We start from the raw sequence: 23,494 nt of genomic DNA on the forward strand, positions 1-23,494 counted from the left end.
TATGTGATCAAATCATGGTATATTGACACAAAAAATGTATATCAAAAGTTAAAAGACATGAGTCTGTAAAGCTCCATCTTCTCAAAAACTCGTGGATGTACTTGTTTACTGATTTCCTGAGAATACAAGTAGTTTTGAAAAGAGTGTCAACAATTAAGTTGGTGAGTTCATAAGCATGTTTGTAACTAAAATCTATATTTTGTTCCTTGATAATATAAGTATGTTTTCCCAGAAAATCCTATATTTTCTGTTGTAGTATATTGTAAACAAGACGTGTGAATGTTACTGTACTCTGAAGTAGTAAAAATGTAGTTTAGTTCTCATAAAACCATGAAAAGTACGTTTTCTATGTACTAAAATAGTATTTTGTATTTGTACCTATATAAAAATCGTGTGTTTGTAATTGTCTAGTATTACTGGTTGTACTTGTAAAATACTGGATAATAGTTTTATTATTAAATAAAACTATGTGAAGTTGTTTACTTATTCATAGACTAATTGTATTATTCAATACCAAATTGTGAGTTATCATAACCATGCTTGATGACCTAAGATGGCCTGAACATGACGTTCTTCAGGCGTCGCAATCGGTACGAAATTTGTCACCCCATGTCTGCCGACCTAACTGTAGCGAACAATTAAGGTGCGTGATTGTCGGTCCCGTATAGATCTATAAACAAGTGTCACGCTCTCCCTCCAGGAGACTCTGGTTATAATTTTAGGACTTGGTTGGTACTTGGATAAGTACTTGAAGTAAGTCTCACAAATGCTATATTGACGGTTACATGTAGAATAATGAAAAGTTACATTGAAATAAATAAACTGTAAATAGATCTCATAAACTATATTTAATATAGTTTATATGTTTGTTTTCTGTATTGTAATTTGAACTTTGAAAAGCAACATGTAAGTTCCATAAACTATACCTATTATAGTTTATATGTTTGTGTTTTACCGAAACGAATACCTTTGTTTAATTTGTAAAATCTGTAATATGGTTATTCCTTGAAATTCAATATTTATGTCCAAATGGTACTGTTTGCAAAAATTATATTTTTGTTTAACAACTTTGAAATCATTTTATACTTATATAAATATAATATTTATATAATTATGATTTAATAGACAGTCGAATAAATAATTCTACCCCAAGCCCACAACCAAACAAGGAACAGGAAATGAAGCCAAATTATCAATTCTAAGCCTATTGAACTGTAATTATATAATTTATACATATATAAATATATATTTTTAACAACAGCAACAATTAATAAAATATTGAAAACATTTAGATATTAACCCAAATTCTATTGTGTTACACTTGTATTCCCCTCTAAAACAGTGAAAAATTATGAAAACGTAGGGGTATGAACTCACTTAGTGTACGTGTTTCTAGTTAGATTCGATGTGGTTGCAATGATTCCTAATATAGAATACATGTAATTAACTGTATTCTAATTATATTTTACACATAATAATATCCATAAATTAGCTAGCTAATAATTTAACATGAAAATTAACACTAGATTGTATAGACTACTTACAAATTGTGAAGAGGTTCTTATGAAAGTTTGAAGGTTTCTGGGTAACTGCTTGCAGATGCGAAGGACTTGATATGTGTTTTGAGAGCATATGAATGAAATGAATTTACTGTATGTGTGAAATGAATTCATTTGTATCTTAAATATGAAGAAAACTCATGAGGCGGTGAATGTGAGGTTGACGGTAGTAATCACCTTGGGAGGCTAACTTTGGATAAGATTTGAAGATATTTGAAGAGTTTACGGTCCTACACTCCCAAATATGAAGTGTTTACGGTTTAGATTAAAAAGGAAATGGTGTTTTCGGATCTTAAAGTCAAAGAAGAGGGTTTACGGTTATACACTTCCATAAAGGAAGTGTTTACGATTTGCCTTCATTCCATATGGGTGTTCAGGGTTTGCTTCATTCTAAATGGAGGTTCACGGTTTTCTTTATTCCAAATGGGGGTTCACGGTTTGATCTTATGCCAAAGGGGTTCACGGTTTGATTTTTGGGATAATATTCCCTAAACCGTAAACACTATATATACACTTTAAATTTTCATATTTTAAGTTAAGTATAAGCCCCTTTATTTGAACTAGAACTTAAATCAATATATGTTTCATTATATATATATATAATTCATAGGAGTATGGTTTTCAAAGTATGTTTATACAATAACTTATATAAACATGCCCTATATCATTCAAAGTTCTTACTCTATAGATGTTATGATGTTAAATCAGTTGTATACTATTGTATTTTAGACTTACATTGATCTGAAATAACGGGTTGTTACAACCTTTTTAAAGGCATGTTCTGAAAGAGTAGATTTCGTTAGGATATCTTAGATGAATTTCCCCATGTAATCACATCAAAATTTGTCGATTGTGTCAACATTTCACACATGAACACGATTTTCTGTCATAAAACATCAGATTCTGGAAGTCCATGCGATGAGTTCTCAGTTTCAGAAGATTTCGTGAGAAGATTGGAAGTACGTATAAGGTAATGAAGTTCTATGAGGCATGTAGATGCGACAATGTTGACTAGACAATGAATTGATCTCAATAACTCTGATAAGATAACGTCTAGTTGTGCTAGAAGCAGGATTTTAGGGACGAAATCTTTGTAAGCGTAGGAGAGTTGTAATACCATATTTTCACCATTCCGTAGAATTCAATACAAAACTGTCGTTTATAAGATTCGAAGCAGAAATATAACATCCTTTAGCCCAATTAATCTTCATGAATATGTACGTGAATACTATTTTCATATGTATATAGAGCGTGTAAATCCAACTTCATATGAAGAAGTTATGCATCTTCGAAGTTTCACGATTAAATCGACACGACTCAGCATATCGTAAAAATTGACTTTTAGATACTCTTATTAGCCTAATCAATCTAAAAGAAAGTCGTAGTAGTCACTAAACCGTGAGCATGCGTATAGAGAATGTCCAAATCTAAATCTGTGAGAGGAAGTTATGATTCTTTGAAGTTTCATGGCGACAGTGCGGGCACATAAATTGAATCTGAGATCAATAGATTATTAGGCAAAATAATCTAAACGAGAATTAAAGATCTTGTCGATATGATTATGTCGATATGAAAAACCTCATGTATTCTCAGGAAACTAAGAGTTGGACGAAACAACCATTTGGGAAACACTCATGGATTCACGAGAGCATTATTCTTACTATTTATGCCTATTTGTTAAGACACTATTTGCACTTGAATTTAAGGTATTTTGAAAACTTAGTACGATATAAAATTTATTTTATAATGAAAATTATATTGATATTATATATTATGTGCATAGTTCAATGTAATCAATATCTATGATCCATGACAAATGTCGCACAACCCGATGTTTCCGACGTCGGTCGGGGTGTGATTCTTAAAACTTCACTCTTCACATGAATAATGTAAACATGTACTCCTATATTTTACCCACAAATACACCATCGATTTAATTCCATCTACCAACCGTGAAAGAGAAATAAAGAGCCCATTGAATAGTCTATCATTTTTGGCTCTTCAGATTTCCCATATCACCATAGCAAATGGAAAGAAAGAAATCCTTCTCTTCTGGACATCTCCCACATGAACCCATAGTTTAGATAAGATCCTTCATGCTTTATATCATAATGTTATCCAAGCCACACCACTTAAGCACCATACTCTGAACCTCACCTACAAAGGGACAACCAACCAGAATGTGTGCGATACACTCCACTTCGATACAAGCACCACACATAGAAGACTCAATCAAGTTTCCCCTGTTCATCAAATCTAATTTTGTCGAAATCCAACCTTGCACGGCTCTCCAAACCAAGCAAGTAACCTTGATTGGGATCAATTTACACCACCTCACGAGAGACGGATCAACGCAATGCCTTAGAAGTTTCACCTCATAACTTCCATCAGGGTCAAGAGGCAAGACCGATTATCTGGGCCAGAACAAGGATGGAATTAATCAATAATTATGATTAACCTTTCTAGCCCATCTTACATTCCAACATTTACAAGATTATTTTTTCAATTCCAACAGTACCCCTCTGCATTCCGTGTGTTAGCCGCCGAACAATTTTTTGTGATTCAAGTTGATACAATTGTTGGAATTCTAACTTTAATGACCGACTGTCAATCCAATTGTCTTGCTAAAATTCTCTTTATTCCCAGAATTAATAATCAACCTAAAAATGTCATTGAAACACAAACACTTTTCTTTGAGAGGTATTATATAAGTTGTTTTTTAGGTTGTGAATTCCACCATTTGTACTACCCCAAAGTGAATTTGGTTCGTTCTGCAACCTTCACCACCATTTGACAGTTAATTCGATACTTAGTGCTCTGATTGATCACACTCCAAGTCTCCCTTTAATTTTTGCAATTATAACTTTTTCTCATTCGACCCAATATATCTTCTTTTTGTTTTCGTGCTCCCCCCAGAAGAATTTCCTACGAAGCTTCTCAAGAGAATCCAATACACCCCTCGGGTCTTTGAATATAAATAAGAAATACGTAGGAAGATGCCCTAAAACCGACTTGATTAGGGTTAATCTCCCCTAAACAAAAGTGTTCTAACTTTCAATGCAGAGAGTTTGGCATGAAATTTTTCGATAACTGTCTACCAATCTTTCACAAGATTCATGTTTGCACCGACTGGGACCCCGGTGTATAAAAAAGAGAGAGAACTGGCAACACATCCCAAGATGGAAGCCGGCTGAGCAGTTTCAGTACTGGAAGCGCCAATTTCAAAGACTTTATAGTTATGAAACTTCACTTTTAGCCCAGAGGACGCATGAAAACACTTAAGGATCCAAACATGGTTTTTTAAATTCAATCTGGAACATTCGCATAGAAATAATGCATCATCCGCATAGAATAGGTGAGAGACTACTGACCCATTACCAAGAATCTGAACACCCATGTATATACTTTTTTCACCAGCCATTTTCATTGTCACATTAACCCCTCCATCGCAATGATAAACAGGAAAGACGAGAGTGGGTCTCATTGTTTAACATCTTTAGTTATGTTAAATTCATTTGTGGGAGTGCCATTCATCAAAACCGAAGCTTTAAAAGAAGACATACATCCATGTATCCAAGCTCGCCATGTATTTTATGTATTTTCAAAGCCCATCTCTAAAAGTTTACTTTGGTATGTTCCCCCAAAAAATCATTAAACCTTAACGTTTATGTAGTCTTGCAAAAAGACATCTACTTTGTCAATAAAGTCACTTTACAAATTTTTTTTTTTTTTTGGCAAAGTAATAGATTTTATATGACATACAAAAACTTTAATAGATTAATCGTAAAAGGTACTTTGGTTTGTGTTCCCGAACAAATCATTAAACCTTAAACTATCTTTTATTCACCTTTTTCATGAATCATAACATTCTTTTGCTTGGGTTGTCGTTTTTTGACTTTTTTTCTTCCCATTTATTAATATCCTACTATCCTAGTTTACTTATTATCTACTACTATTATCTATTGTCATTAATAGACATTGTAAATTTGTAACTTACAAAATCAGACAACATATCTCTTCTTCTTGAATGAAGAAAATTCAAAATAAAGAAATGTATCTTTCCATTTATGAAACAAAAGGTACACTTAACGTGGTACAATTACAAACATACAATAGTACATTACAATTACATACACATTTGGCATGAGAGTTGCGACTTACAAAACCCTCAAAACTCATAAAAAGTATTTATGAACAAAAGAACTATGAAATCGGAAGAGGAACACCATTCCACCCTTGAACACACTCCAACAATGGATCGATAATATGTCCTTTGCACAAAGCAGTGAACACCTTATCGAACTCTTCTCCAGGTGACGTCACCTCCTCCCCTGTCAAAAACCCTGTTCCAAGCTCCTCTCTCACAAACCTGTACAATGGGTATGATCTACACTCCTTGATCCTGTTTGGAATCGTCAATGTCGAACTCTCGTATGCGCTTCTAACTCCCTCCACTTCTTTTGGCAAAACGGCTTTCAGTTCCTCTTCGAATTCACTGATCTTTTGGAAGATGGAAGTTCCGGCGTCATTTTCGTTGTTTAATGCGTGGTCGACGATAACCTGTCGGAGCTTCTGCATCAATGGGTAGGTGGCGCTGCAAGCGTCGTCGATGTATGCAAAGACATACTCCCTGTCGACCACACGAAGCAAGTCTTTCTCGCAGAAGCGAGAAGGGTGGAGCTCGCCATTGACGCCGGTGGTTAGGATCTTCTTCGCGACGAGGCTCACTGTGTTCTTCACTGTGGATTTCAGGTTCTCTTCCAAATGCCTCAAGTCGATGGATTGACATAGAGCTACTAAGTATGTGGTTGACATGAGTTTTAAGATCTCGACTGATTCTGCTGTTTTTCTTGCTGAAATCAATCCCAAGGAATTAACATCTTGGTTGTGTTGTTCGGCGCTTTGAACGTGGTTTGTGACTGGATTGGCGAGAAACTGGAGCTCAGAGCAGTAAGAAGCCATGGCGATTTCTGCACCTTTGAACCCGTAATCCAAACTTGGATTCCGGCCGCCGGAGAGATTTGATGGCAACCCGTTGTTGTAAAAATCGTTGACAAGCTCAGAGAACTGGGCGAACATTAGCTTTCCGATGGCGGCGATCGCCAAACGTGTGTTATCCATGGAAACTCCGATTGGGGTTCCTTGGAAGTTGCCACCGTGTAAGGCTTTGTTTCTGGAAACGTCGATCAATGGGTTGTCGTTGACGGAGTTGATTTCTCTCTCGATCATTTTGGTTGATGATCGGATTACTTCGATTTGTGGTCCGAGCCATTGGGGAGATGTACGGAGAGCATAACGATCTTGTTTTGGTTTCTGTAACGGGTCCATTTCGTGGACCTTTTGCGCCGCCTTGACGTAATCGCTTCCGTCCAAAATATACTCCATGATCGCCGCCGCCTCGATTTGACCGGGGTGATGCTTCAATTTGTGTGTTAAGTGATCAGTAAACTCCGGCTTACCTTGCATAACTTCAGCGAAGATCGCCGATAACACTTCCGACAACAATGCAAGAACATTAGCATCAAATAGCACCATCGACGCCATCCCGGATCCCACGGCGGTGCCGTTGACAAGTGCTAGCCCTTCTTTCGGCTGTAACTCGAAGAAACCACCTTCAACTCCGGCTTCCGCGAAGGCCTTTTCGGCATTTAGAACTTCTCCGGTGGGTCCAACGGCTTTGGAGTTGGCACGGCCGGTGAGAAGACCGGCGATGTAGGATAATGGGACGAGATCGCCGGAGGCGGTAATTGTCCCACGGAGAGGGAGAAAAGGGGTGACGTTGTGGTTGAGGAACTTGGTGATCGCTTCCAAGATCTCGAATCGGATGCCGGAGTAACCTTGAAGGAGGGTGTTGATTCTGACAAGCATGGCTGCTCTTGTGGCTGAATGTGGAAGTGTGTGGGTTGATTCTGTGCCATTACCGAATATTCCGGCGTTCAAGAATCTGTAAAAAACCATAAAAAGTTAATCTTTATGTAAAATTCAGACTTTTCTTGAAGTAAAACAAAAGTCGATTCATTTTTTACAGCGGTTTCAAGTTTCAACATCAAATATTACCTAATGAGCTCCTTCTGAAGAGCACCACCTTCTTTCGTTCTCCGGTGAGAGGTAGCTCCGAACCCGGTAGTGACACCATAGCTATCCGTTCCTTTATTCATACTCTCCATCACCCAATCACTACTCGCCTTCACCCCCGCCCTCGCCGTCTCCGACAGTTCCACCTTCACCCCAGCGTTATCACTGGCGGCGATCGCCGCCACCTGCGACACAGTCAACGTCTCTCCACCCAATCTCACCACCGGCTTCCTAAACTCCGCCACCATCCGCTTCACCTCGTCTAAATGACTACCCTTTAATGACTCCGCCGCCATCCCCCAGTTCAAGGGATCCCCTTTCACACAAAACTCCGCTCTCTCACCGTTTTGATGGCTATCAACCTCCATTTCTGTGCTGCCCATTATCAGAAATTACAGAGTCTGTTTTTTTTTAGAGAGAGAGAGAGAGAGAATGAGGGATTGAAGGTGGTGAAGTGGCGGTTGCTGGAGGAGAGAGGAGACGACTCGGTGGTTTATATAATGGTGGATTTTGTGTTTGTGGATATTTTAATTTTATTTATAATTTTCTGGTAGGTGAGAAAAAGAGTGTTTTTATTTGATTTTATGAGAGGGGGTTGGTAAGAAGGCTTAGTGGCCTTGTTGCGACCTTGGGTTGGTTGAAGGTTAATATCAGCCGTTGATTATCATCTCATTAATTAAATGGATGGTGTGGATGATCAAACGTAGACTTGTTAAGCAACACTATTCCTTACCAAACCCCCAAACCAAACATCACGTTTGCCTGACCATTCACACACACCTTTCAAAGAATGCTAACTACTACTAAGTTATTTGGTGAGTTCATATACTATCTCCATTAAAACCAACTTATAAAATATTATATTTGTTAAATGTGATTTGAAACGATCCTAAGAGGATATTGATTTGTTCAAGTAAAACAAAGAAACTCGACATATTATATTGAGAGGGAAATTATTTGGAGTAGGCTTGTTGTTATGTTTAGGTGGGCATATTATGTGTTGGTTAGGGTTATGTTTTGGATTTTGTCTGTATAATATGACTTATAGTTAGGGTTTTATTATATTGTTTATTTTTAAGGTCTTGAATAAAAACGTTCTTTCATGCCATATGGATATAAATTATATCGATCGAACCTAAATAATGTGCCCTTGTGTGAGGGTTTTATTCTCGTTTATTGTCGACAAGTGGTGTCATACTACAATTTGTTATGTCGATTGAAGAGATATTGTATCACAAATTCGATTTAGAGAAATTCAATGGTTCGAACAATTTCACTTTGTAGAAGGTGAAAATTAGGGTTATTCGAGTTCAACAGAACCATGCAAAGATTTTTGAATGAGAAACGAAACTACCGGAAGACATTGTTGAAATGTTAAAAAAAGATATTTCGGTATAAGCTCAGAGTGTTATTATGTTTAGCTTGAGTAATGAAGTGATGTTGGAAACTGTCGATCAAATGAGTGTTGTCGGGATTTGGGAGAAACTCTACAACAAGTATTAGAATAATTTTCTAACGTATTGGTTGTTTTAGAAAAAATGTTTTGTATTCCCTTCGGATGTCTGAAAGTACTCGGGTAAAAGACCATTGTGATACTTTTAATCGTAGTATACAAGAATTACAAGGTTTTTATCTAAAGAATAAAGATGCAGATCTAGCTCTTATTCTATTATGTTACTGAATTCTTATGATAATTTCGTTGATACTTTGGTGTATGGTAGATAAACGATTATTATGAATGATGTGAATGTTATTTGTTGTTTAAAGAAGTGAAACAAAGGGTTTATGCTAGTGAAGATGTTTATAGTTCAGGTTTAGTTTAAAGGCAAGGGAAAAAAACATAAAGAGATGGTGGAAACATTGAAAAATCACGTTCTAAATCTAAAACTTCCATTAAAATTAAATGTTATAACTGCAAAGAAATAGGACACTATATAAGAGAGAGATTATCCACAACTAAAGAAGGTGAACTTCAAGGGTGAATCGGACAATAATGACATTGTTGTCGTTGTTCTAATAAAATGGACAAAATGAAGTTTTGACTGTAAGCATAACCAATTTTGTAGATACTTGGAGCTTGGACATTAATGGTATATCTCAATGTATGACACATAACGATGAATTGTTCGAATATTTGTAGGAGTGGAATGGCACGGTGAAGTTGGTGAATGTGGTGTTTGTTAGATCTCTAAATAACGAAGGAAGTGAAAAGTTATTTTTTCTTTTTTTTAATCAACTTTAAAACCATATAAAAAATAAAAAGGAAGATAAAAAGGGAGAAAAAAAAAGATTTTCTTTTGCATGAAAAAGAACCACGCGTGCAAAAAAAAAAAAAAAAAAAAAAAAAAAAAACCATAGTGACCTTACTACTAGGTTTGTTTTAGACAACCACAAGGACCAAAAGTGTAATTCTGTATAAATTTATTCATGTGTTGTCAAACACGCGGTCTAAACAAAACATATCCTCACGTTAATTTTTAAATTAACATTTTTTTAATTTAACTATTTTTTAAAATTTCATCTATGATACGCATGATGATTATTTAAAATACCCATAATTGTTTTTAAGATAAAGTTATTGATGAAAATTGTATGTAAATCATTTTTTTTTATTCAGACCATCATTATGTTATGTTTTTCGTTACTATTAGAGATGAAAAAACTATATTATCCTTTATATTTTCCTTTTCAATTATCATTATTTATTAATTATAGAAAATTAAATAAATAATTAGTCAACGTATGAGTCTCACCCACAATCACACCCAACTATGACATCTCTTACGTTCTCCTCTTGGTTGAAAAACATAGAACCCTAAACTCAGGACTTGAGCCCACCACCAACAATCGCCAAAACCCTTGAATCGCCATCGGAAACTATTGAAAATCCATTGATTGCCATCTACTTGCCTCTCACTTTATATACTTCTATCTCTCGTGACGTCCACCACTAATACTTTTAGGAACCCAAACATTGCTCCACCATCCCCATCTACTACACAACACCGCCCCCAACCTCGGTAAAAATCTTCAGAGGAAAAAAATATCTTTCATCTTCCATTTTTGGCCATTTTTACCACGACCAAAGTTATATTCGTCGGAGGTAAAAGACTAGTCTTGTTTTTGGTTCACTGTTGTTATTTAACCACACATTCAAAAAATACAAGTGTTTAATATCTGACTAGGTCTACTAGGGGTGAACATATTAGCCAAAAAACTAAACCAAAACCAAATTAACTAAAATAACCGAATTATTTTAACTGAACTATTACTAAAAAAAGTAGTGCGGATCTATTTTTGATTGACCAAATACATATCGTTTGGTTATGGTTTTCTTCTAAAAACGAACCACTATTTATTGAAGCGAACCAACAATATTAATAAAATATTTCTAATAAAATATAATATTAAATATATGGTATGTAATTATATTAAGAATTGAAATTTCAAAGGTAATCATTTGGAACTAAATGTTATACATAATCTTCTATCATATTAATATAGTTATAAACACTTAATCATTCACTTTTTATAGCAATGTACTTTTTGTTTTTCACTTTTAATAGGTAAGTATTTTTTAATTTTTATCTCATTTTGACCATGATGGTTAACCAATATTAACCATTAACTGGATAAAACCATTAACTAAAACCAATATTAACCAATACTCAATGGCTACAGAAATGCACTAACCATTTATAATGGTTATGGTTCGGTTGTAACATCCCAAAAACCATAGTAAAATTTTTTTATTTTTAAAAAGAGAATAAACACCCACTTTAATCAAGTTAATTTCGAGTTAAACCATTTGTTCATACATCCTACTACAAAATCAGAGTATAAGGAAAACATTGTGGAATCTCGAATCATAGAATGGTTGATGTGTGTGTGTAGAGTCCAACCTTCGCCATCCGATAAGTACCTGAAAAACACTTAATCTACAACATTAAGTCAAAGCTTAGTGAGTTCCCCCAAAATACCACATACAACAATATGCACACAATAAATGCAAACATGAGCCTTCAGTCCGCTTCGCAAGGCTTGCAAGATGCCTGGACCGCTCTATTGAGCGTACAATCTACTGGACTGCCTCGCAAGGCCTACAGTAGTCGGACCGTTCTACTGAACATATAGTCTACTAGACTGCCTTGTAAGGCCTACACTAACTGGACCGCTCCCTTAAGCCTATAGTTTGACTAGACCGCCTTGCAAGGCCTACAGTACACTGGACCACCTGAGTATCTTGGCCTGTAGCACAAAGAAGGACCGCCTCAACCCTACCACAATGTGTCGACATATTCAAATAGACAAACAATAATCAACAACTCACAAGTAATCATAACAGATCTACCAATCTAACAGATCACCATAGCATACCAACATCCTGCACACAAGGATACATACAGTAATACAAAGTATAGTGAGAAAACCCACTTCACAGTCTAGCATATAACAACACATCTCACATAATTCAAGAACTAGTACTATAGGTCACCTATACAACAAACAAGGACCAATTCTTAAACTATAGCCCAAAACCTCAAATTTACCTCAAGTCAAACTTGGTCAAAAAGTTAAAAGTCAACATTTAAAATTTGATCAGTTGGTCACCACATTGTGGCTAAGCAAGTCCTACTTAACGCAATGTCGTTGAGGCTAAATATGCACGTCGTGGGACCTATCCTGACTAGCTTAATGCATTAACCTTTTAATCCTTCAAGCAGCTCACTCATATTCTCCATAAGGCCTTATTACACTCCAAACATCATAAAAGTTGTTGCTTTTTAGGCATGCATGTCCAATTCATGCCTTGAGCCCAAACTAGGTCAAAATGGAGGAAATGCGACCTAACCCTCCTTGCGTATCATCAAGACTCTTTTAAAATTCAGATCTTGAACATATATCCACAAAGGGACCCCAAGGATCCATAAAGTTGCTAACTTTATGGAGTCCAACCACTCAAATTATGCCAATATTGAAGAACAATGAAAAGAAACCTAGATCTAGAAACATGAAACATAAAGGTTAGAACTTAAAGACTTACAAGGGTTTAGAAGATGAGCTAAAAAGCGGAGGGGGGGGGGGGGTTGCTTGTTGGATCTTCACACAATGGATGCCTTCTTCTTCCTCTTACCAAAAATCACCACAAAAATTCAAAAACTCAACAATGGTGGCTTTGGGTGCTTCTAGGTTGAAAGGGAAGTGATGGAGGTCGAGGGTGTGCAAACCCTAGCCTTCATATCCCTTAAATAAGGCCTAAAACCGTAAAATTAGGGTTTTTCACTCTGGCGGCCACCACGTTGTAGCCAGACTCTTGTCACATCGTGGTGTGCATGAATGATGTGTGTTTCCTCTGGCTATGACCACGTTTGAAGGGTTTTATAGGTTATAACAAAACACGTGAATGCAGAAAAATACTCTTAACACTTAAGGGAACATGGAACCTATAAAGGATCTATGTCCTCACAAATAACATAAACATACTATAAATATCAAGAACCCTAGAGAACTCCTAGTAAAATCAGAAACTACAAGAATTAGGGTTTACATACCTTAGAACGATTATAGCATATAGTTTTGTTGATCATTTCCTTTGGTTCTTCAAAAAGGTAGCACCAAAAGTTTAAGTGTTTTTAATGGCTTATACACAAACCCCAGTAACTAGAAGAAAATAGGAGAGATGATGAGAGTAACGAATTTTATATATTCCTTTGTGAGATGTGGTGGACAAAAATAAGTACCCAAGGGGTCCTATTAATAGCTGATAGGGGTGTTCACGGTCTGGTTTTTTCGGTTTTTATATCAAACCGTAGCCAAACCGTTAGTAACGGTTTTCTGTTAATCGTAAAACGAAACCGAACCATTGAAAATCAAAACCAAACCAAACCGAACTGTTACTAACGGTTTGGTTCCGGTTTGGTTTCACGGTTTGGGCTTTATATATATAAAACGCTTGGTGAATACGTGGTTGTTATGTATGTAAACTTATATGTATAACTATATAAAAAATACTTAGTTTTAATCAAATTAATTAAACATTTAATCCAACATATTTACATATATAAATATATCGTCTATTGAATAAAAAAAAAAACTCTTTAACGATTGAAGACAGAACCCATACCATGTATGCACATCTTATATTCAAAGTTTATAAACTGTGATATCATCTTGCCTGAAAAGCAAGTATCATTAGTTGGTAATTATGAAAAAGAAAAATCATAAATCGATGATTGCAAATGAAAGAGCTTAATGTCTAAAATAATGTTTAACACTTCACTGTTAGAAACGATGGAGCATAATAATAGTATAATACTATTTTTATTAATATAATGTTTCTTTTTACAAACGTTAGAGGTTTATCATATTAAATATTATGAGTTTGATTTCATATCCTGATGGATGTATATGAATTTTTTTTATTTAAAACTATATCATTTTATTTTTATATAGTTCTATATTTAATAAGGTTACATACATAGCAACTATATATTAATTTTTTCCATATAAAATTATATATAATTATATATAAAAAAATTAGTTTTTATATATAAATCCTACGGTCCGGTCCGGTTTTTACGGATTGAAAATTTTGAAACCATAAGTCAAACCGTTCATTACGGTTTCGAAAGTTTGAAGCCGCAAGCCAAACCGTAAAGAAAAATACAAACCGTGAAACCAAACCAATACCCGGTTTGGCCGGTTTCACGGTTTCAAACCGAACCGTGAACACCCCTTAGCTGATAGGAAAACCCTGGTTGGGCAGCGAAGTATGTTAAACACTCATAAAAAATTTATAATTCCTTTGGTTAAGTTTCGTAAGTGGAACACAACCTATGTTTGGTCTTTCTTAGCGTTTTAGCTCCAAATATGCTCCAGTAATATCCAAAGGCTTTCAAACTACCACTCCACTTCAAATTACTTGAAATAGACACCAAAACTTGAACAATATGGGAATTCTTACGAAATACATGAGTTGCCTATTATTTAAATGAATGCGAACATTTAAGCATAAAATATGATGCAAAATACTATTAAAACTAATATAAAAGATGCATAAAAAGACATTTAATATTACGTTCAAATATACCGAGACACGTTTACAAAACAATGTCACTACTAAAATTAACCTAATTCGAACCAGTTATTTAGTTTCTATAATATATGACTATCAACTAAGTTGATGATCGGATATATTTTACATTTATAGGAGTGAAACTATGTTGCAACTATAAATAACATCATATTAAAAGTAACCAATTAAATAATATTAGTTAAAAAAACTTGTTAAGTTGTAGTGGCTTAAATATTAAAGAAGTTACATGATATAGAGAAGGGAAATGATTTATATACAAAAATTATCCATACACAATATTTTATGCTTACTAGAGTTGTACAAGACAATATTTTAAAGCACATATTGTTGTGCATAGAGAAATTTTGTTGTGTACAAATCAACTTCCATTCTAAAATTAACATTTAATTTTCAAATTAAGTTTCATTAATTTAAAAGACTTCTATATCATATCATATCATATCATACTACATTATAAATGAATCATTTTTCCTTTCACCACATTCATTTGAAACTCCCATGTATTTTTTCCTTTCACAACATTCATTTGAAACTCCTATGACTTTTCAATTTCTTTATAATAAGAGTAAATTACTAAAATCGTCCCTGTGGTTTGGTCAAAATTGCATGTTTGGTCCCTAACTTTTTTTTTTGCACTCGGATCGTCCCTGTGGTTTGATTTTGTTGCGTTTTTCGTCCCTATGATTTGGTAAAAGTTACATGTTTGGTCCCTAACTTTATGTATGTAAGGGACGAAAAATGAAACAAAATCAAACCACAGGGACGAAAAACGCAACAAAATCAAACCACAAGGACGATCTGAGTGCAAAAAAAAAGTTAGGGACCAAACGTGTAATTTTAATCAAACCACAAGGACGATTTCAGTAATTTACTCTTATAATATTAATTATAAGTTAGTTAATAAGGTTAAATAAATATCAAACCTAAATGTAATCATATATAAACTAAATTTCACTATTAAAATAATGTCTTTATTTCTACTTATAAAGTTATGTTTTTTTAACTTTTAACATATCAAACTTAATTTATTAGTTTTAATATATTGTTGGATGTAAACCAATATCATTTTAAAGATACAATTTTGGAACAATTTGTACAAAATACTTATATTATTAATTTAAATATAACATCACAGTGTCAACTTAAATATAAATTTTACTTTAACTTAAACAACCCAAAAAATATTTTATAAATAGTTAAGAGTGATAAACTGTAGTGTCTTTCTAATAATCATTATAAGTTGGTTAATAAGGTTAAATAAATATCAAACCTAAAATATAATCATAAATAAACTAAATTTCAATTTTGAAATAATATCTTTACTTCTACTTATAAAGTTATGTCTTTAACTTTTAACCTATTGTACTTAGTTTATTAGATTTAAAATGTTGTTGTATGTAAATCATTATCAATTTAAAGTTACAACTGTTGAACAGTTTGGACAAAATACTAAAATTATTAATTTAAATATAACATTATAGTGTTAACTTAAATACAAATTTCAGTTACACTTAAAAAACCAAAGAATATTTTGTAAATAGTTAAAAGTGATAAATTGTAGTGATAAATGCAAAAATTAAATTGTAATCTCAATTTAACTAAAATATTACCTAAAGATATTTTTATAATTGTTAAAAGTTTTCAAATAAGTAGCATAAAATAACTTACAATAACAATAATTAAAAATAACTCTATATAAATGATTATAGTGTTACCTTTAAAATCAAAAAACAATGTTTGATGTTTTAAATAATTATAATGATAGAAATTAAAACATTAAGCAAATAAATTTTTAGAAACTTATTAACAATAACAATAACTATAATAACATTAAACCATATATTATATTTAATTTTATTCATGTGTAACTTGTGGGTAGAATTCATTTAAACAATTGTGATTATGCAATTATAATAGATGTACGTATTATCATATACATAATTAAAAATAATCAAAATATTATATCAATTTAGTATACGAATTATTATATCAAATTTAACAACAACGTTATTGTTATATTAAAAAAACATATATTCGTAAAGACTTCAACTATATAGGTGTTTCTACGCAACGCGCGAGCATTCGCCTAGTATACTTATAAAGGAAACATTTTTCCTTTCACCGCATTCATTAGAAACTCCCATAAGACATTTTTACTCAAGCATCATTTGAAACTTCCTATTTGAATGAATATCACTCAAAAGTCTCTTAATAATGATTAACCATTCAAAAGTTTTATAACTTATATAATATGTTTAATAAGCAATTAATGGATATCTACTATAAAAGGCCAATATCTTTGAGTAGACACACAAAATTCAGAAAGAAAACAAGTTTAAAGGTTTTTGTGTTGGTTTGAGGGCTTTGGACCATTTTTCAAGCCATGTTATTATGTTAAAGTTTTTAATTTGTATGTTTGTTATATACTGATTTTTTTTTCTTGGTGTAAGTATTTTTTTTAAGACAATCATTGTATGATGTGGTTGAAATTTTAATATAAATTAGATTAGAGTCATGTTATCGATCATGTGTTATGGAATGTGATATAGATAATATTTAATTAAATATTGTATATATGTTTGTATGTTTGTGTTTCTTCAAAACAATAATTAATTAAAAATCATGGATATATCATATTATCTTTATTACCCATGTAAGTCTCTTTTAAAATACAAATTGTCTATCTTATCACTATATATTTTAGTATATGTTTAACATTTTAAGTATAATAATAAGTGATTTTTAAAAAGTTTTCTTTCATTTATTAATAATAATAAATTGCTTTAAAATTACATAACAATAGTTATAAATAATAAAATCAAATTATAAAAATCATGGATATGTTATATTATCCATGCAAGTCTCTTTGGAAATATAAATTGTCAATCTTATCACTTTATTAATTAATATATGTTTCATATTTTAATAATAATATTAAGTGTTTCTTAAAAGTCTTCTTTAACTTATTGATAATAATAATAAGTAGTTTAAAATTATAAATGAAAATAACATCAAATTATAAATTACATAAAGTTAGCTACAAATAGTTGTATTTTAAATAAACATCGTTAATGAAATTAGAAAATAATTGCATAAGTAAAAATTTAAATTAATCAATCATAACAATTGTTAAAAATAATACTAAGTTAGTGTTAAAATATTATGTCAAAGTTAATATCAATAACATAACCATTATAAATATATATTTTTCAATATTCTAACAATATATTTTTAACCTACGTCGCGTAACGCGCGATAATTCGTCTAGTTTTAATTATAAAGCTGGTGAGTGTGGTGCCACACTTGTTACAGTCTACATAGGCGTCATATCATTTTTGCCATACTTTAGCCAAAACTTGACATTTGCTAGGCGCGGGTTGCCACACTTGCCATACTAAATTAAATTTTCTTTAATTAATTTAGAAAATAAAAACATATTATTTTTTTAAAAACTTAAATTCCATTAAAAATATAGAAATTAAAAAAATCACACTGGAAATTCAAAAAAAAAAACATAGAAATTCAAAAAAAGAAACATAGAAATTAAAAATGTCATAAGAACACTAGGAATTCAAAAACATCACACTAGAAATTCAAACACACAACCCACTATGCCTCACAATTTGCCAAAACTCAACAAGCTTGAAATCTTTGCCAGGTTCAACACGGTAAGCCTTAAGAGCATTCTGTAGCAAAGTATTATCGTTTTCACCATTTCCGTCATCATGTATCACCCTACGAAACACAATGGTAAACCGAGTTACGAGTGCGTGTGCGTTTCTCCATTTGGCGTAGACTAGATCTTTTCTTCGTGGTTGAAGGGCTTGACGGTTGTATATGTCGGTGACTCTACTTCAAAAAGTAGTTGAAAGGTAGTCACTGTGGTGTGGATCTTCTGCTACATCAATCTATGAACGAGTGGGTAAGATCTCTTCTTTTGTCAACCAAACAATAGTCATTTTTTGTTGAGGTGTAGAAAAAAATGGAAAAATAAGAAAGTTAAGAGAATATAATTTAGGAGATTTGAATTGGAGGGCAGGTGGATAAGGATAAGGGTATTTATAGTTGAAGATTGAGGGTTTGAAATTTGAAATTTAAAAAAAAACGGTGATATTTTTGAAATTTGATATTTTTTGGAAAGGTAATTTTTGAAAAAGAGGTTTAAGTAACAAATGTGTAACATCCCAACTTTCAAGACCAAAACTTTTGTTTTTTAATTATGTTACTTATAAAATAGTTTATTCAAAAATATCATTAATATCATATTAATCCATAAAACGATAATCACATGTCTCAAAAATCATATCATTAATAGTAATAATGTCAGAGTACAATCTCATGGATCTCAAAATGTGGAAATCACATGTGTGCGATGCGCTGCTACCGTGCCAGCTCCTTCCCCTTCAACGAAGAGGTACCTGAAACCAAAACTGAAAACCGTAAGCACAAAGCTTTGCGAGTTCCCCCATCATACCACATACCATACAATAACATATCTAGGCAGGCATATCTGGGTGTCGGCCTCCCCTTCGGTCTATTTCAACCGGATAACTGCCTAACATATCTGGGTACAAGCCTCACCTTCGGTCTATTTCAACCAGATAACTTCCTAGGATATCTGGGTGCTGGCCTCCCCTTCGGTCTATTTCAACCGGATAACTGCCTAACATATTTGGGTGCTGGCCTCCCCTGCGGTCTATTTCAACCGGATAACTGCCTAGCATATCTGGGTGCTGGCCTCCCCTTCGGTCTAGTTCAACCGGATATCGGGGACTATTTCACCCCTACCACTATCACATATAATCATAGCATACTAGAACATAGAACATTACAGATAGTGACATACCAGACAATTATCACACTGACAATCATTTAACTACAAGCTCTTACTAGTGGGCCGACATTGTAGCCTTAGACCCACTTCTACTGGAAGGTAAATCACCTCAATGTCGTGCAGTAACTGAAATGTCCTCGATGTCGGGATCAACTCCTATAAACTTGTGACATCCCCATTTTCATAGCTAGAAAAGACCGATTTTGTTTATGCTTGTTTGAAACACAGAGTAACATTCTAAATAAAAGTGTTGCGGAATTTGTCCCAAAATAAAATATGATGAAGATTTATCAAAAGCATTTCCAAATAAATGTATTTCATTAAAAGACTCGAGATGTCATGTTCGATACAGATCAAAAGCATAAACAGTACAACATAAGCCTTACTACATTATTTCGTATTTACAGGCCTATAATCCTTTACCTCTCATCCAAACATCTATGCTCATGCGTCACTACTTGTAATACAAGAAACTTAGTGGGTCAGGCTTGGGAGCCTGGTGAGCACATAGGGTTTTCAACCCACAATAAATAAGTAAATAGAACACAAATACACATAATTCACATAGTATTCAAATATTTCATCTTTATTATTTCAAAAAGAGTTACAGTAGTTGACCTAGACTATTACATCGTCTAAAAATGCTTAGCCCCGACACCCGGGCGTTACAATTCTCTCCCCCTTATGATGATTCCGTCCCAGAATCATGCATCAACAAACAGATGTGGGTAGCGACTCATCATGTCACTTTTTGTTTCCCAAGTGAGATTTGGCCCATTCGAATGTTTCCATCAGACTAGCACTAAGTCGACCATCTTGCGTCGTAACTTCTTAGTCTTACGGTCAAAAAGTGCCTCGAGCTCTTCGATTAACCTCTTATTCTCATCCATTCTTAACTCTAAGATTTGAATTATGTCAGGAACTTCTCTCGTGAACTTCCTCAAATAACACACATGGAAGGTGTTATGAATGCCATCTAGTTCTTCGAGTAATTCGAGCTTGTAGGTTTGTGTAACGCCCGTGTTTCCAGGCTAGGCATTATTGTTGATGTAATAGTCTAGGTTAACCTTTGTAATTCTTTTGAAGTATTAATGATGAAATATTTGAGTATTATGTGTTTTATGCTTAGTTGTGTGGCTTAATTGAATTAAGGATAAAAATAAGCGTCAAAATTAAAGTGTGAGATAATTCCGATATCTTTACATAAAGTTGTAGTGGTCGATACAAGGATTCCGGATATATAAGGAATGCCGAAATCCGAGTTATAACGAAGAAGTTATGACTTGTCGAAGTTTCGCTACAGAACCGGCACGACGCCGAACGACGTAAAATATGAATTTAAGATAGAGCGATATCTAGCCTTAGTGATCTAAACGAAAGTCGTAGGGTTTGTTAAACCGAGAGCGTGCATAAAAAGAACGCCCAAATCTGACTTCGTATGAGGAAGTTATGATTTTTTGAAGTTTCGACTTAGCGGTATGCAACCCGAATACTCAAATATGAGATCGAGTGATTCTTAACTAAAACAATCTAAACGAGAGTCGAAGATATCGTCAATAGTATTCCAATGATAAAAAGACAGACGAAAATGGAGTTTAGATGAAGGAGTTATGAATTTCGAACGAAGTTTTTCTATCCCGGCCTACTGAAAAATAATATATAAGTAATATATTTATAATATATTAAAAATAAAGTCAAAATTAGCCAACGGAGTCTAAACGAGAGTTGTAGAGCATAATCTCACCTTCGCATCGATATAAAGAACGTCGAAAACGGAGTACGTATGCGAAAGTTATGAATTTATGAAGTTCGGGGCGCGAACCCCAAAGCTGTGTCAGAGACCACGACGTGGCAAGCAGTGCCACGACGTGGCAGGTCTTTTGACACCTCCGGAAGTCCCCCAGATGCAACTTGCGATGACGCATGCAGTGACGATCAAGCCCACGACATGGAAAAAGGTGCCACGACATGGCAAGGGCAGATTTTGCCCTATGAACAGATTTGAAGGGCCAACCGTTTAGGGTTGCTATTTTCTCTCCTCTCTCTCCCGTTTTACCTCGATTTACGTGCAAGAAATATCCCGAACCCCGGTATCATCCCAAGACCCGAAGCGAGTCCCGAAGCCCGAAGATCCTAAGAAGAAAAGAGTTTCCGAGCCAAAGCTCTGCTGTGACAACCCGAAATTTCTATTCTGAACAAACCATATCAAGCCAATAGATGTAGAACAGTTACAATGTAAACTCAGATTTCGAGTATATGTTGGCAGTTTTCAGGATTTTACACTTAAGGAGATATTAGGAGAGTGGATGCACTAGGGTTTTGTGCAACATTGTAATTCCAATACTCTAGGATATTAGAGTTCATTCCGAGAATAGAAATATTTTCTGCCAAAAATCTTAGGACTATAAATAGAATTCTGAACCAAATTGGTTCATTAGTTGAATTCCAATTAGAGAAAAGCCAAATTCTCTCTCACGGATCTTCGGGTTTTTATCCCAAATCGTGAGTATACTTCTCTAGTTGTTTTATAATACTTGTTATAAGCTTAATAACATAGATTACATGCCAAATATGTGAGATCCGGGAGTTTACCGCCCAAGAACGTTCTTGGGGAGTAAACTCCATTTTAAGGTCCTAAAGGGTTCCAATGACCCTCAAAGCTTTAGAACTCGAACTAGGGGCCTCCAATTCATGCCTTATACCACAAAACAATTAGGAATCATGGCTAGAAGGGAGTTTACGGCCAAGGAGCTTCTTAGGCCGTAAACTCCAAGTTTTAAGTGACAAAATGCTTTGAAACACTTCCTAAGGCTTTGATTAAATTAGCACAAGTACCCTAAAGTTTTTATAGCCTAGCAAACATAAGAAATCACAAGGAAAAAGGAGTTTACGGCCAAGGCAAACTCTTGGGCCGTAAACACCTAAAAAGAGGTCAAATGACACCCTAAATCCTCCCTTAAGCCAAGAGACAAATTTGGGCATGTACCTAAATGAGTTATGGACTAGTTAAAACACTTAGAACTCCATGAGTGAGGGAGTTTACAGACCAAAAGGTTCCAGGGCCGTAAACTCCATAAAATGGTGCCAAATGTGCCATAAACTCTTCTAAAGCCAAGTACCAAAGCCTAGTTTAGTTCCTAGTTAATTTAGAGACTTGAAATGACCATAAAACCCTCCCAAGGGAGTTTACGACCATAAACTCCAAGGGAATGTGGTCTCTGGGCCGTAAACTCCCCAAAGGAGACAATATGGTACCCAAACACTTATATAGCCTTGAAACAATTCACCACTAGAGTTGTAATAATTCTAAGCACCATTTCAAGCCTTGGTAGAGAGTTTACGGCCAGGAGTTTACTCCCCTGGGCCGTAAACTCCAATGATTATGGTCATTAGACCTTGAACTTCCATTAGGGGCATTGCACTCCTTTGTTGCAACCCATTAGCCTCCTAGCACTTGACCAAAAGTGTTTTCCTCGCGTTTAAATGTTTATACTTGAATAATTAGTGATTTAATCTCTAATTATTTATATACATATGCCTTCATATGTAATTAGGATCATTGTGTGTGTCTAAGTCTTCACTTGACACCAAGCACCTGTCCGATCCTTCCGTACGATAACAGTCCGTTCAATCCAGTCACTTACTGCAGGTGAGTTCATACCCCTTAACTAATGTTTTAAACTATTATTAAATGTTTTATGGGGGGGGGGGATACAAGTAGAAACATGCTTGTTATTATATCAATCACATGTGATTAATAAGTAGAGTTATGCTAGTTATTACATCAATCACATGTGATTAATATACAACATTCAAATGATTTGGCTACTCATTAGCCGTTTTACCAAACGGTTTCCTTCAAATGATTTTTATAAACATTTTATATGTTTTAAATTCCTTATTACACTGTACATTTTACTCAGTATATTA

The 23,494-nt window shown here is 34.1% G+C and overlaps 1 protein-coding gene across 1 annotated transcript; it reads right to left on the reverse strand.

The window, feature by feature from the left end:
- Positions 1-5,603: 5,603 nt before the first annotated feature.
- On the reverse strand, positions 5,604-8,114 carry LOC145057955 (phenylalanine ammonia-lyase-like). Its single transcript, XM_079005869.1, has 2 exons — positions 7,617-8,114; positions 5,604-7,503 (listed from the first exon to the last, which is right to left on the reverse strand). Exons 1-2 carry the CDS (start codon positions 8,015-8,017, stop codon positions 5,763-5,765), a joined length of 2,142 nt encoding a protein of 713 aa, XP_078861995.1. The 5' UTR covers positions 8,018-8,114; the 3' UTR covers positions 5,604-5,762.
- Positions 8,115-23,494: the final 15,380 nt, after the last annotated feature.

This window comes from Lactuca serriola, chromosome 6 (assembly GCF_051521515.1).
Source record: "Lactuca serriola cultivar US96UC23 chromosome 6, Lser_US96UC23_V15, whole genome shotgun sequence".
Lineage (NCBI taxonomy): Eukaryota > Viridiplantae > Streptophyta > Magnoliopsida > Asterales > Asteraceae > Lactuca > Lactuca serriola.

What these genes read in the sequence shown, in the direction of transcription:
- LOC145057955 (XM_079005869.1), bottom strand. Translation starts at nt 8,017, where the DNA reads ATGGGCAGCACAGAAATGGAGGTTGATAGCCATCAAAACGGTGAGAGA. An exon ending in CTTCAGAAGGAGCTCATTAG is followed by an intron (nt 7,504 to 7,616) that starts GTAATATTTGAT and finishes GGTTTTTTACAG; the next exon opens with ATTCTTGAACGCCGGAATAT.